This window comes from Mixophyes fleayi, chromosome 9, assembly GCF_038048845.1.
Source record: "Mixophyes fleayi isolate aMixFle1 chromosome 9, aMixFle1.hap1, whole genome shotgun sequence".
Taxonomy (NCBI): Eukaryota; Metazoa; Chordata; class Amphibia; order Anura; family Limnodynastidae; genus Mixophyes; species Mixophyes fleayi.
Genome location: NC_134410.1, coordinates 105,444,279 through 105,457,966, shown reverse-complemented (window position 1 = coordinate 105,457,966; position 13,688 = coordinate 105,444,279). Strand labels below are relative to the sequence as shown.

The 13,688-nt window shown below is 39.4% G+C and overlaps 1 protein-coding gene across 1 annotated transcript in view; it reads left to right on the top strand.

The window, feature by feature from the left end:
- Nucleotides 1-8,985, top strand: part of SCAI (suppressor of cancer cell invasion) — a 106,282-nt gene extending 97,297 nt beyond the window's left edge. The window contains exons 15-17 of the mRNA XM_075184792.1: nucleotides 1,248-1,421; nucleotides 4,084-4,184; nucleotides 5,654-8,985. Of these exons, the coding sequence (XP_075040893.1) occupies nucleotides 1,248-1,421; nucleotides 4,084-4,184; nucleotides 5,654-5,800 (422 nt within the window). The 3' untranslated portion in view covers nucleotides 5,801-8,985. The remainder of the gene's footprint in view (nucleotides 1-1,247; nucleotides 1,422-4,083; nucleotides 4,185-5,653) is intronic.
- The last annotated feature ends 4,703 nt before the right edge of the window (nucleotides 8,986-13,688 follow it).

Sequence of the window (13,688 nt, the reverse complement as noted above, 5' to 3'; positions counted from 1 at the left end):
AAACTCGAGTGAATTCACGGTTCCATGTATGTGCCAATCTGTGTGACATAGTTCAGTGTTTGGGGCAATCGGGAAATGTCTGTGCTCCCAAGAAGCGTGTTCTTGGCTTCCTTCAGCCTTCTCATACCTCTGTGATTAGTGACCTCTAAAAAACAAGCATGTTAAACAAAGCATGGTTTGGACTGGCCTGTTTCCAAACACACACAAAGTGCCAGTAACGTAGTTTATCTATCTTTTTTTTTTTTTTCATCTCATTTGCTCTCTGAAGGAATGGCGCAACATAGTGATTTATCTATTCAGTAAAATAATTTGTGCACAGGGAGAACCTTACTAGAACAGTGAATTTAGTAGATATCCACAAGCTTTAAGTCACAAAGACACAGTTCACTGCAACCCTTTCATTTAAAAAGCGGAAACTTCAGTATAGAATGCTTAAACATGAGCAGAGCTTGTTCTAGTATTGAACGTAACGTTGTTGCAGTGATAATGACTTAGTATATAGTATATCATTTTATTCAGGGGTTTGAAACGGTCAGCCTCCAAGTTTGACTGTTTAACTCCATACCTGATAACCTCCATAAACTATTGTCACGTACATTTTTTAATCGTATTCGGCATGCTAGTAATAACATATGTGGCCTTCATCAGGATATTGGGAAGGTATTTCATTTTATAGAACATTTGGCCCATAACACTGAATTAATGGCTGTACATACACATAATTCTCTTCTACTTTGTGTTGTATAACTTGCTAATCTGTTAATCTGTAGAACAATATTATATTTCTAACGCCACTTTGATATATTCATAAACATTATTTTTTCAGAGCATCTCATAGCTGGAGAGTCAAAGGTACTGCACCAGTTAGATTTATTTTAGATCAGGGTAACTGAAAAAAAATGCTTTTCCATGTGTTGACCTGGTACTCCTATCGTAGACATGACTGATCTCTATGCTCAACATGTCCCCAGATGAAAGTGGATATACATAAAGTAGAATTCGCTGCTTTCCAGTAAAGTGTGTGTGTGTGTATTCAGGAAGCATATACCATAGAAGAAGCTGGGATTCGCAATGTGGTACATATCTCTTTTGCTGAGGATTTTTTCCCATCCACACATGGTGGAGTAGATGGGGCTAGAATAACATTTCATTTTCTGTACGACCTCACCAGAATTACAGCACGTGACAATATTACATTGGTGGGTAGTAGCAGATAATGTGATCTTGTTCTCCTCTTTCTCTTACAGATCACTCACAACGAGGGAGCCTTTTCACCCTCTTCTTAAATAACCCCCTTATGGCGTTCCTGTTCATTTCTGGTCTTTCCAGCATGCGCAAAGGACTCTGGGACAAATGTCAGGAACACCTACGAAAAATCAACAGGGATATTGCCCACCTCTTGACGCACTCCCGATCCATAGGTAAGGAATGGGATGGGAGATATGTGTGCTCAACTGTATGCTGAGGTTTATGCAAAATATTTTATTCTGATATTTCACTTTTTTGTTTTTAATTAGTGTACTTTATCTCTATATACATATGGGATAATTTTACAAATAAGCAGTACCAACCTCGATGTAGGATACCGAAATAAGGGTATCAAAGGCTAATCAATTTATAGCACAGCTAAATAGGTGGCTTGCAGCATCGGTGAGAGAGGGATAAACCAGAAGATAAAATGGTATGTCCCTAAACGATGGGTTTGTTTTCTGACAGACAGCAGAGGAAAATATTTTAATATGTCAATAAATGCTGAATTTGTAGTATGACAATAGGTAGAACAGGCTGCAGGTCAATTCTCCCCCCAAAAAAACAATGTAGTAAATTAGCCAATAGTAACATAACGCTGCAGCAGGTAAAGTATTTGTGTAGTTTAAAATTGCTGTTGCTGATACTACAAATTTGAACTACCACATAGGAAAACATTTTAGTGTACACCCTCCTAGCTAGACGGAGTCCTGGGGGCAGTTGTTTGTGCCAGCTGCTGGTTGTGTAATGCAGAACTGGCAAATTCATTCTGCTAAACACCTTTAAATGGAGGACCGTGTGTGTGTCCGGTAGCACAAGCCGCAATGGCTGCATGTAGCAGTTCCCAGGCCATCAGATAGGGGACATAGGAAAAATGTTTCCTACGTAAGAGTGCAGCTTTCAGACTTAAATGTTGTATAGTAATATTTAATTTGTTCAAACATATGTGTCAGTTCTAGAAATCTAAAACTCCAAAAGATATTGGTGTGTTGTCTAATTGAAGGTGTTAAATAATTGTAGGTACATGGTTACACTCTAGTTATATAGTGCAAAGTCTTCTCTGTTTGCAGTATGCCATAATGTCATGGTGCTGGTCTGCATGAAATACTATACCCAGATAAAAGCAGGACACACTGCAGCTGATGGCTGGAGGAGTTGAAGATGTTCAGTTTTAAACAGTACTTTTCAGCATTGGATTACTTGATGGATGTGCAGCAACGACTTGTTGATGGAATATCAAATGCTTTAAAAAATCTTTTTATGTCAGCATCTATTTACAGCTCTAATTCGATGTAAATCTGTTTCACTGATGTGGAGTAGAAAATTACAGCTCACAGCGATTTTTCTTGGCGTGATCTTAGGGAATGATCTAATATCAGTGTTTGTCATAAGAGGGAACCAGTTGGCTGGGGTATCACACCACGGCGGCCAAGCCACTTAGTCTTGAGAGGATGGGCCCTGAGGAAAAAGCAGAAGTCTATGGGTTGGAGAAGGTAGAATTGTGAGGGACGAAGCTGAGGTCAGTGGGTTGGAGAATGAAGGCAACCAAAAGAGGACTCTTGAAGCACCATCTCATAAGAGGTGTAATAGTACCTTAACTTTTTAGGATAGCCTTCAGATCATTTTAGACGCCATCTATTGCTGCCCATAATGTGGGTCTCTGTGACTTTAGTAACTTACTAATAGGACTTATGAATAAAGCTGCCATAAACACTGCCAGTCAGACTATCATCATCATCATCATCAGTTATTTATATAGCGCCAACATATTCCGTAGCGCTTTACAATTGGGGACAAATGTAATAAACTATAGACACGCATGGCTGTGTGCATCAGCACTTGATGGCCATGTGTGGTGAAATCTGATATAAATATGGCCCACACACAGGTCAGGTGGCTGAATCAGCAATGGATGGGCACCTTAAGTGTCACAATGGAATTATCGATCTTTGATGCATTGTAGAGCTTGATATTATGCTTATCCCCCTCTCTTCACCTCATCAGCCACAATGGCACTACTTTAAGGTTTCCTCTCCATATATCTGAACATTGTTATATTAAATGTAAAACCTTCTAGCTGAGGTTTGGTTAATTCATATGGTTCAGAACACAGATCTGTTTCTTTTGATCTGTGGAAGGGCTGAATGGCTAGATCCAATGATCACTCATGCGGGCTGTTGCTTTTGTTAGGGCAATAGGATTTACCACCCAGCTCGATTTAAAAATGTTAAAGGGGAACCGTTTGGGCAATTGTTTTAGTCTTAAATAAGCAATCCCACATAGAAGTTTTTTTTTCCTTCTTTAAATAGAAAGTTAAGTACCTTTTTAAAGCATACGTCTTATAATTTTCTTCTATATCCTACAAATCATTATCTCCTTTTCAAAAGCTCTCTGGAAACAAAAATAGATGTCATTCTGCTACATAGACAAAGGCTAACGGCTCTCTGCATTTCGTGTGATGGCAGATTGGGGAGTAAGACGATGTCATAGTGCACACAGAGTTCAAAGGCACGTCCCAACGCTTTCCTACTTAGTACATCATGTGCTCTGCTCAGTACATCTTGTGCCATGTGACTATGGTTGTCATGGTAGTCCATAATTAATTAATATTAAACAAGGGAAAATTGTAAGGCATAACCATAATAAGTATCTAGTGATGGTTGTCTGCCACATCAACTGAAATATCAGTGTGTATTAAAAATCAATCAAGATCAACGATTATGGCAGATTCAGGAGGGGCAAAATTATGCCAATAGGTTCTTTTTATACAGTGTTGAATTACATTTTCATTATTACCAGGATCCCAAATTCATTTAACATTCTCTCTCTCTTCAGATCAGGCTTTCCTTCAGTTTTTTGGAGATGAATTCTTGCGTTTACTACTTACAAGATTCATATTTTGTTCTGCCACTCTTAGAATGCACAAAAGTTTCAAGGTTAGTGGTTGTTCTACAATTTTACAATATTTTGATGGGGTTTTGTTCTGCATTGCATAACAACTGAAATATAACTTTATACCATGTAAATCTGTTAAAATGTGTTTGTTATTCTAAAGTTGGAGATGATGTGGGATAGGTAATCAGTTTGGGATGCCCTAAAATGCCTTTCCCTGGCATTTCCATACAAGTTATGTATTTAAAACTTACTCCACATCTGTGTTTGTCCATTGCAGGGACACACATTTGAAGTATAGTAGTTTATATTTATAAGCATAACTGAGCAACTGTAGTTCAAGTAAGGTTATTACGATTTAATCTCCCGTTTCCAAATAAGCACCACTTTGTACTGAAGGGGGTCCCCTTTAGCGCAGTAACCTGATGCTACTGACCACACTAGCTGATGTTTCATGGTCCTCCCCCCAGACACTCGCCTTCAGTAAGTGTTATCTGCACACCACATTGGTGACCACTGTAGTTAGATACTAGTTCCTGCCACCACGGGGCTCCTTCACCAGCACTCTGAACGGTTTCATTCTGGCTGATGTGTGTCGATTTTGCAGCAGCTCTGGTGACTGTGACTGGTTCCTCCGGACTGCTGTGTATTGGGCAGAGGGGCTGGGCTCAGCATGGGGGACCGCCCGGGCTCTTGTGTGTAGGTCTCAGGATTTCAGATTATGTAGGTGTCTCGCAGGAATAGAGATATATCTTTAAGAAGAGTATTGTTTATTGTTCAATACTAGCTCTTAAAAGAGCAGTCACCCACCACTAAAAAAGTAGCGATGTCACACAGGCATCCTGCTTCACATGAAATACCAACATGTGCATTTTATATAGTGCCAGAAGCTCTGCCATATATTTAAATGCTGCGCAGCGCATTCCATACTGAATTCTATACATCCGTGCCTGGTCCCACTTGAGCTTACGCTCTAAGTTCCCTACCACACAAACACACTCGCTAGTGCCAATGTTTGTCAGAATCCAGGTAACGAACCAGTATGTTTGTGGATTGTGACAGGAAACCGGAGCACTCTGGGGGGGGGTTGCTCTGTGCCGATATTAGATATAAATTTATACAATAGTTATTTCTTCCTTCCTGTTTTTGTATGCGGAAAAGATGGTTCCATCCACAATTGTGGTACATCAAATGTCTCTGCATTGTCCCATATGAGTGATGACGGCTACAGTAGTAGCAGCTGGCAGTGCTGTCATTATCATCGGAGGTCAACAATCGTAGAAAAATAGACATATATTTATTAATAATTTATTAAATTGACTGTACTAGGCTGCATTTGAGCTAGTAATGTCGTTTATACAGGCCTACTTACAAACCAACCGGAAAACAGTGTCTTCATTTTTGGAGGAGATTCTGTAGTACTTGAAAACGGTCTTAAGAAACCCACCTATCACTATATAATTTATGGACATTAAATCCCTCTGCATTATTTAACAATACTGTTGTCTTACAGGAAACTAGGAATTACCCAGAAACCTACCCTCCTCTTCCTAGGGATGAAATGGTGGAGAACCTTCATCTGCAGAAACAGATTTTGGAGTTGGCCTCCATATTGGATGTGAGGAACCTCTTCCTGGAGAGCGGCATGGATGAATACTAAATACCAGTTTTACTTGAACATTTGTGACTTTTTAAAGCCACAGACCCTGGAAGGTGCTTCTTTTTTTTGTGCTAAGGCAAAGCTCTTATACAGAGTACTTTGACCCTTTGGCTTTGTAAATTCAAAGCTTTGGTTCTAAAACAAGCACCTCCCTAAGCAAGGTACCGAGGAGCCGGTTGTGTCTGCACTTTCCCTGCCTTTCCCCCTATGGTCAGTAGTGTGGCACATAGTGCTTGTGTTTTCGCTTGCAGGTCAATGCCTTTAGTGTTCCTGCGCATGATGTTTTAGGTGTTCTGTCCTGGAATGACAACCCAACCCCCCCCCCCCCCCCCGCCTCCCCTACAGCATGGAGAATTTGATTTTTGAAAACGGGAGCCAAGAGAAGTGTTGAAACACCCCAGAACATTGTCTATTCTTCAGGACACAGTTTTTAAACAACCCATTGCCGTATTGCATTAAAAAGAGGCTGCCATTCACATGCAGCCATATTGGCTTCTATAGCCTTTGTATTTTCATATTGCTGAACTATTCAACTATGTTTACGATGGTACTTTGCAACTCTCAATATTAGGCAGTTGTCTATGAAGCAGTTGGGGCAGGCACGGTTTCAGTGATAATAATAAGCTTTTTTTTTTTTTTTGTATTGTTTTTACACCCTTCATGCATACCACCCATCCTCTCCTTTAGGAACACAATTGTTTAGGATCCCATGTGGGATACGCACACTTATAGGATATGAATTGGACATGAAAGTAATAGAACTGTTACATCATATAAACCTGTATAATTTACAATCTGTGTCTATCACAGGATCAGCATTGCATAGTAGTGCCTTATGTGTTCTACTTTTAGTTTGTTATAACCATAACCAAAATTATTTTTTTTAATGTTTATTATGACTACAAATCCGTAATTTAATGTCATGTTGTAGATGAATTAAGGGAACTGCTCGCAGAACTGAAGCCTGTGATTTTAATGACCTGTTTTAGACTTGTATAGCCCTTGATAAGCAGAAGTACTCTGCTGATCATTATTTTACCATTCAGACTACAATAGTGCAGTTCAATAGATTTTAAGACTTCTCTTAAATGCCCCAAGGCACTTAGTAAGCAAGCACAAATGTTGGATCTGATATTCCTGAGAATAAAGCCAATAAATGCACTACAACAGTGCTGTATGTCAGTGGAGTTCTGTACATAAACAAGCTTGCTGGCTAAATACAGCAAAGATAGAATGATGAACTACAGTAGTGTATTGAGTTGAGGTCCAACAAAAAGCTATGGAGTAGAGGTGGAGTTCTGGTGGCCACAAGTTAAATTCAGATGGGAAAATGATCCATAACAGACCATCATGTTGGTTAGTGGGCACTTTAAAAAATGTGGGTGGGCAGCAGCCAGTCAGTGTTGAGTTATCCTAATGCGCACACAGCTGGATGGAGATGTCACGAGAGACAGATCCAGCACTGTGTGATGTAAACTTCCCAGAAAGGTTACGACACAGTGCAGGACCCACCCCATTCCTGGGCCACTTCTATTATGCTGTGCGCTATGACTCAAACGCACAATTGCCAGTCCCATTAGTTAAGTATTGGACATGAGGTTTCCTTGCCATTCAAGGTTTGTCTCCAGACCTGAGCACTTCCCAGATTGTAAGAGTCCCAGCCGCTCTGCACACTGTGCCATGGACTGAGCCAGAGGCTATTCATTGTAGAGTCAGGGTGTGCTAGCAAACTGCACTCCAATGCTCTCCGCTGGGCCAGAGAAGGTCTGCTCAGGGGAGAGCATAGTGCACTGCATAAAATGCAAAATGACAAAAATTGTTGGTATTCAAGGAAATGTTTGAAGATGTCGTAGTCCTGTACAAGTTTAAAAAAAAAAGTATAAAAAAAAAAAAAATGTATGCCTAAGAGAGCCATAACTAACTAGTGATTATGTAAATTTTAAAAACATTGAGTTTTCGCCTTGCATATGATCGGATCACTTTCATCATAGGTGTACAACTTATATTTGTATATAGTTATTGTATAGTTCTTTATCTTAAATGGGGGCACTTTTTTTGTCATTAGACTTGTAAACATGTTGAAGCATTTGTATTTAGTTTATTTTGTAGACATAGTTATATAAAATAGTGGTAGTCGTATCACTTAGTTTACCATTATTTTAGGCACATGCCCCTTATGCTTTACATACAAGTTGTCCACGCCACCCCAGCAAGAACCCCGGATGATGTAGGTACTACTATTGATATCAATAGAGCGATTTCATCTGGTAGAAGAAATATCTCTGTGGACTGTAAATTGGGATGATTTGTCTTTCTTTTTAGCCAATCTAAGAACTAGTAATATTTTAAAGCACAATGGGTTCACTGAATAAGGTCTTGAAAGGAAGAAAAAATCTGGATGAAGAATTTTAATAAACCAAAACTTTTAAAAATTTTCCTTTATCCAAATTGATAAAGTTATGATCTATACCTACCTGCCACTTTATAAATGTCATATTATTGTGAGAGTAGCCTGCAGGTTGTCTAGATCATTAGTGGTCTCATCATCATCATTTGTTTATATAGCCCCAGCAAATTCCGTAGCGCTTTACAATTGGGAACAAACCGTAATAAAACAATACTGGCTCATACATACATATATACATACATACATACATACATAGGTAAGAGGGCCCTGCTCGCCTATCTACCTGTTGAATAGCCCTAATCCAGCTACTAATATGTAATCTGAAATGTGGCAATAAGCTCAAAAACTAAATTTGAAGGGCTTGTATTTATAAAAGGTCATAGTGAAAAGTAAACATGAGTTTCTCTCCATAGCAATCAACCAGAGTACTTGCATCCTTTAGATAAACTTGCACTGTTCAAAACTTACATCTTCAATAAGCCTTTAAATGTCATTTAAACATTCCAGCATAACTTTAAAGCACATAATAATATTTTTTTATTTTAAGAAACCATTGTAAGATTTGTAACTTTCTTCAGTTTGTAAAGTTAGACTGGAGTAAAAGATGGTCATATTTTCAATATAATGTGTTTATGTGATTTTCAAGGTGGCCATATTTGCAACCCATATGTATTTCAATTACTGGCTTCTATATTTCATTGTCTTTCCAAGCTAAATGTATACAGTTGACAATTGAATATCCACATTCTAGATACATGTTAAAAAGTAATCTCTTGCATTTCTCTTGATGATCATTATTGACTTAATGTGGCTCATACATTACTGATGCCATAGTTAAAGGAAACACAAAATTCAAGCGTCTGCCATCCCGCACTCCCAGTATAACGCCAGGACACCTACCCCTGAGGAAATACCATCAGTGGAGGAATCGCCCAATATTTGTATTTCTCCAATTCCATTGGGTCTCTTTTTCCAATTACATCTTTATCCTAAATTAATATACTGTGCAACACTCAGCAAAGTCTTTAACAAAGATTATAAGGAAAGCCAGGTGGCAAACAGCAATCCAATCTTAACTCTAAAGCAGTGGACAAGCTAGAACACTATTTTACTAATTAATAACACTAGTAATGCACCTACTTGCATTGTTTGGGCTACATGATGGTGATCTTTCGTTTTCAAACTCCACGGCAAACTGAGTTAACTCCTTAGTCAGCCGAGTACAGACTAGAAAAAGTTAACAACCCCCGGAGGGTATATAGTGTGATGACTCCTTTCATACAGTGTTTTTCTTCCTGTATCAGCTGAGTGAGGTAGTGTATGCTGTGTGTGTACTGTTTTTATAAAAATGTCTTTTTTTTATTATGTTGGGGCTTACCGGATTTTGGCAAGTGTGAAAGGTCCCTGCGGCACACCACTGGTGATAGCAGGACACCACTGGTGATAGCGGGACACCACTGGTGATAGCGGGACACCACTGGTGATAGCGGGACACCACTGGTGATAGCGGGACACCACTGGTGATAGCAGGACACCACTGGTGATAGCAGGACAAGGGTGGCGAGTTGCTACTTCAGTAGCAAATGCCAGGTGCTGCAGACTTCACAAATCTCCATGGTGCGCATGCGCACTCAGAATAGGACTTCGGCACGGGTCTAATGTGTCTTCCAGGTCACGTTCTATGTAAACCGGCAATGGAGCGATAAGCTGCAATAACAGTTGTGCTAAGTAGTCCTATAGCAGCCCCAAAAAGGGAAATCCGTTCCATGGAACTGGAACCCATCCACAAAAAGCAGAAGTGCGCCCATTCTAGTTAAGCCCTAACTAGTGTTGCTTCTTTTCTTCCGTTCAACAGGCTCTTAAAGAGTACTGATAAGGAGAAACGGTTAACTATCCTTGTTACTGAAAAAATAAAAAGCAAGTACCATCGTTATGTTAGTCTAGCAAGTGACAATTCTTTGGAAGAAGATGATACAGCGTAATGTGTGGAATGTATACCTACGCCTAAGGAAACTACTGCATAGACCTCTGTCAGTTCAAAACTTTATTTCATGGCTAGTTAAATACATGGGAGACACTTTTATCAGCTATACAGGGGTGAAAGAGGCCCAGATTACAAATAAGTGTGGACCTGGAGGATATACTCTCTAGTCTATTAGCCTTATTAGCCTGTGGGACTTTGGACATATTTTGCAGGATTGGTGATCCAGAAGTGAATCGTGAGAAACTAAATAAGATACAAGATCATTTAACCCTGAAATTGTGGAGGCTACATTAAAGCAAATGTAATAAATATATTGACATAGATGATACTCCATTTAACACATTTTTCTCTAAGAAGGTCTATTTCAGGATCAACAAACAAACAAGGCAGAGTACTTCTTGTAAACAGTTATTAAATAGCTTGCCCAAAAAGAGTGGGAGCACCTGGTCAGACACCAGCTTAATATAAAAATGTTTACTCGTATGTATCCTTTTCAGGGTGATGATGTTACCAAGGGCTGTGGCTGTAGCTAGTATCTCAACCAGTACAGCTATTCTACAAAGAGATGGAGGTCCACAAAAATATTCTATGGGTAGGAAAATGGAAATTAATTTTAAGAAATGTCATATTTCCTCTTAAGTTTGTTTTTTCTAGCTCCAATTTCCAGGGCATTAAGATTATGGACTGATGTGTTGCAATAGAAAGTTAATAGACAATATTTAATGAAGACTCTTGGCAAAATACAAAAAAAGTATTGAATTTCTTTGTGACGCTTCACTGGATACAATTTTTGTTTCAGCGAGAACAATGGCTTTATCTGTGGATGTCAGAAGAGCTCTCTAGCTGCTCTATGGGCAGCGGACCTACAAAGAATTGTTTGATCACGGTTTCTTTTGAAGGTACTTTTCTCTTTGGACATAAACTTGATTTGATGATTCAGAAGGTCACCAGAGGGCTAATCACATTGCTTACCAGAAGGCTAGAGAACAAGAAACACAGAGAAATGCCCAGGGAAATTTTGTCAATATGGTAGCAATCCTTACAAACTACCTGTAAAGGAGGAAAAAAAGGTTAAGATAGTAGGCTAGGGCGAAAGATCTCACAATGATTCGATCTTGATTCAACCTCTGTTAAGTCCTATGGGTGGCAGGAATTCAAACCTACGAGGGGATATGAATGCTTACCCCTCAAGATTGCTGAAGTTCCAAATACAATGCTCTCCTAGAGAGCTGGAAGCATTAAACAGCTTACAGGGTTTACTGGAAGGAAAAATCATTTCCCATATTCTATCGGCACTGAAACGTACCAGCTTCTATTTTAAGCTCTTCCGGGTAGAAAAATGAGGAGATCTTCAACCTATTTTAGATTTAGAGAGACTCAGTCAATTTAGTCATGCAAGATATTTTTATATGGAATTTGTACACGCAGTGGAGAAAAGAGATTTTCATATTCCTAGATCGACAAGACTCTTATCTCCACATTACCATCACAGTTCAAAATCATCATTTTCTAGGATTTTGCATACTGGGGCATCATTTCCAATTAGCCACTTTTCTTCTATTTGACATGTCTACATTGCCATGGACTTTCACCAAGGTGCCTGTCTTTCTTTTGGCTGCCCTCAAAAAGCTGGCTTTAGTCTGGCCTTTTCTGGACGACATGCAAGATCAGAACACACAGCCCGAAATGGTACAACTCATTGTGTGTCTTTTCAACAGCTGCAGTTCTTGGGAGTTATGATGGCTACAGCACCAAATAAGGTGGAAAGACGATTCGAGACTTGGTATACCAGCCGCAGTCGTAGAAACTAGCCTCCATAAGGGATTGTCTCAGTCTCCGTAGAATGTTCTTCATCATAGGAACGTCCATGGGCAAGATGGCTTTCGGGTATGCAAGGAGGCCTTCAACTAGATCTATTGAATGTATGGGACTGAAGTCATACTTGTCTGGTCCATTTCTTTCAAATATTAAGGAAGTACAAGGGAATCCCTTGATTAGATCTGTATGTATGTCCCTCTATGAACAGATTGGATGGTACTCACAACAGATTCCAATTCCAGGGATGGGGGAAACAGATCTCTTTCTGCACTTCATGCAGTTAAAGACAACAATGTAGCTGATTATCTGGGTTGTTAGTAGAACCATCCAGGTGGTCATTACATGAAAAGGTCTTTCAGTTACTGGTACAGAAATTTGGATATCCACTTGTTGTATTCTCGACATAAGAATGACCGCACAGAAGAAGTAAGAGCCATAGGATATGTGTTCTCTCTGTTTCCTCTCATTCCCCGCATCCTACGGAGAATCAGAAAAGAAGCTGTAGCAGTCATTGCAATTCTTCGCCCAGATCTTCTGTACCAGGGACCAATTTTTCATCCAAATCTGGATGCCCTCTCTTTGAGGACATGGAAATTGAACGGTTATTGCTGAAGTACAAGAGAGTTTCTGACATGGATCATGGATGTGCTTCTGCAAGCCAGAGAGAAAAAGTCTTGATTCTTCTATTATAGAATTTGGAAGAGGGCAATTCTGTGCAGCCAACCAAAAATGGGTTATCAACATCTCTTCCATTGAAATGACTAACACTTAATGTGCTGGTTTTTGTAGCAATTGTGCCTTGTGGTGTAAGAAACCTTTTCTGACCATTTATTTAAACTAGTGGTATGAACGAATCCCACTTTCCTACATAAGGGAGTTTCTCTTTCCATATTGATCAGGAAATCATACTTTTGTCTCTCTGCCAACAGCTAACACTAAAGAAGAATAATTACGTATTCTGGATCTTGTCAGAGCAATCTCTGTTTATGTTTAAAGAACAAAAGAAGTCAGGAAGATGGGTCGCTTTATTGTCTTGCCTGCAGAACCTCACCAAGGACATGCTCCAGCCAAATAGACTCTTGCCTGATTGATCAGAGATGTTTAGTGTTCAGGCTTATAACAGGAAAGGACAGTGTGTACTGTAAATCCTAAAGGTGCAGTCAGCAAGGGCAGTGGCAACCTCCTGGGCATGCAAGGCACAAGCTTCAGTAGACTTGTGCTGACTAAGGAATTAACCCATTTGTTATAGCTGTCATTAAGTATTTAAAGGAAATGAACTGAACTGTGATAATTATCCTAAATCCATGCTGATATCCAAAATGTACCCCTGCATTGGTCTCTGACTCACTGACTTGTAGTGTCTGGACACAGGTCAGTGATATCACCTTAATGTTAACAATTTGTTGAAAGGAAAATGTACATTTCATTTAAAAAATGAATCCGAAGACTCAGCACTTAAAAATTATAGGAGTTGCTTTAATAATGGGACAAAAAGCAACTAGACTTATGTCTGGGTCTATACAGTGCAATCAACTACTAATCTCCATATTGGAAATGAGATGATGTAACAGTGGTTAGCAGTTTATTGCATTGCATTGTTTGGGAAGTGCTGAGTTAGATGTCTGCAACCTAGTTGTAATATCCTCCAAATTAAGTTTCTTAATGTCATGAAGTTTTGC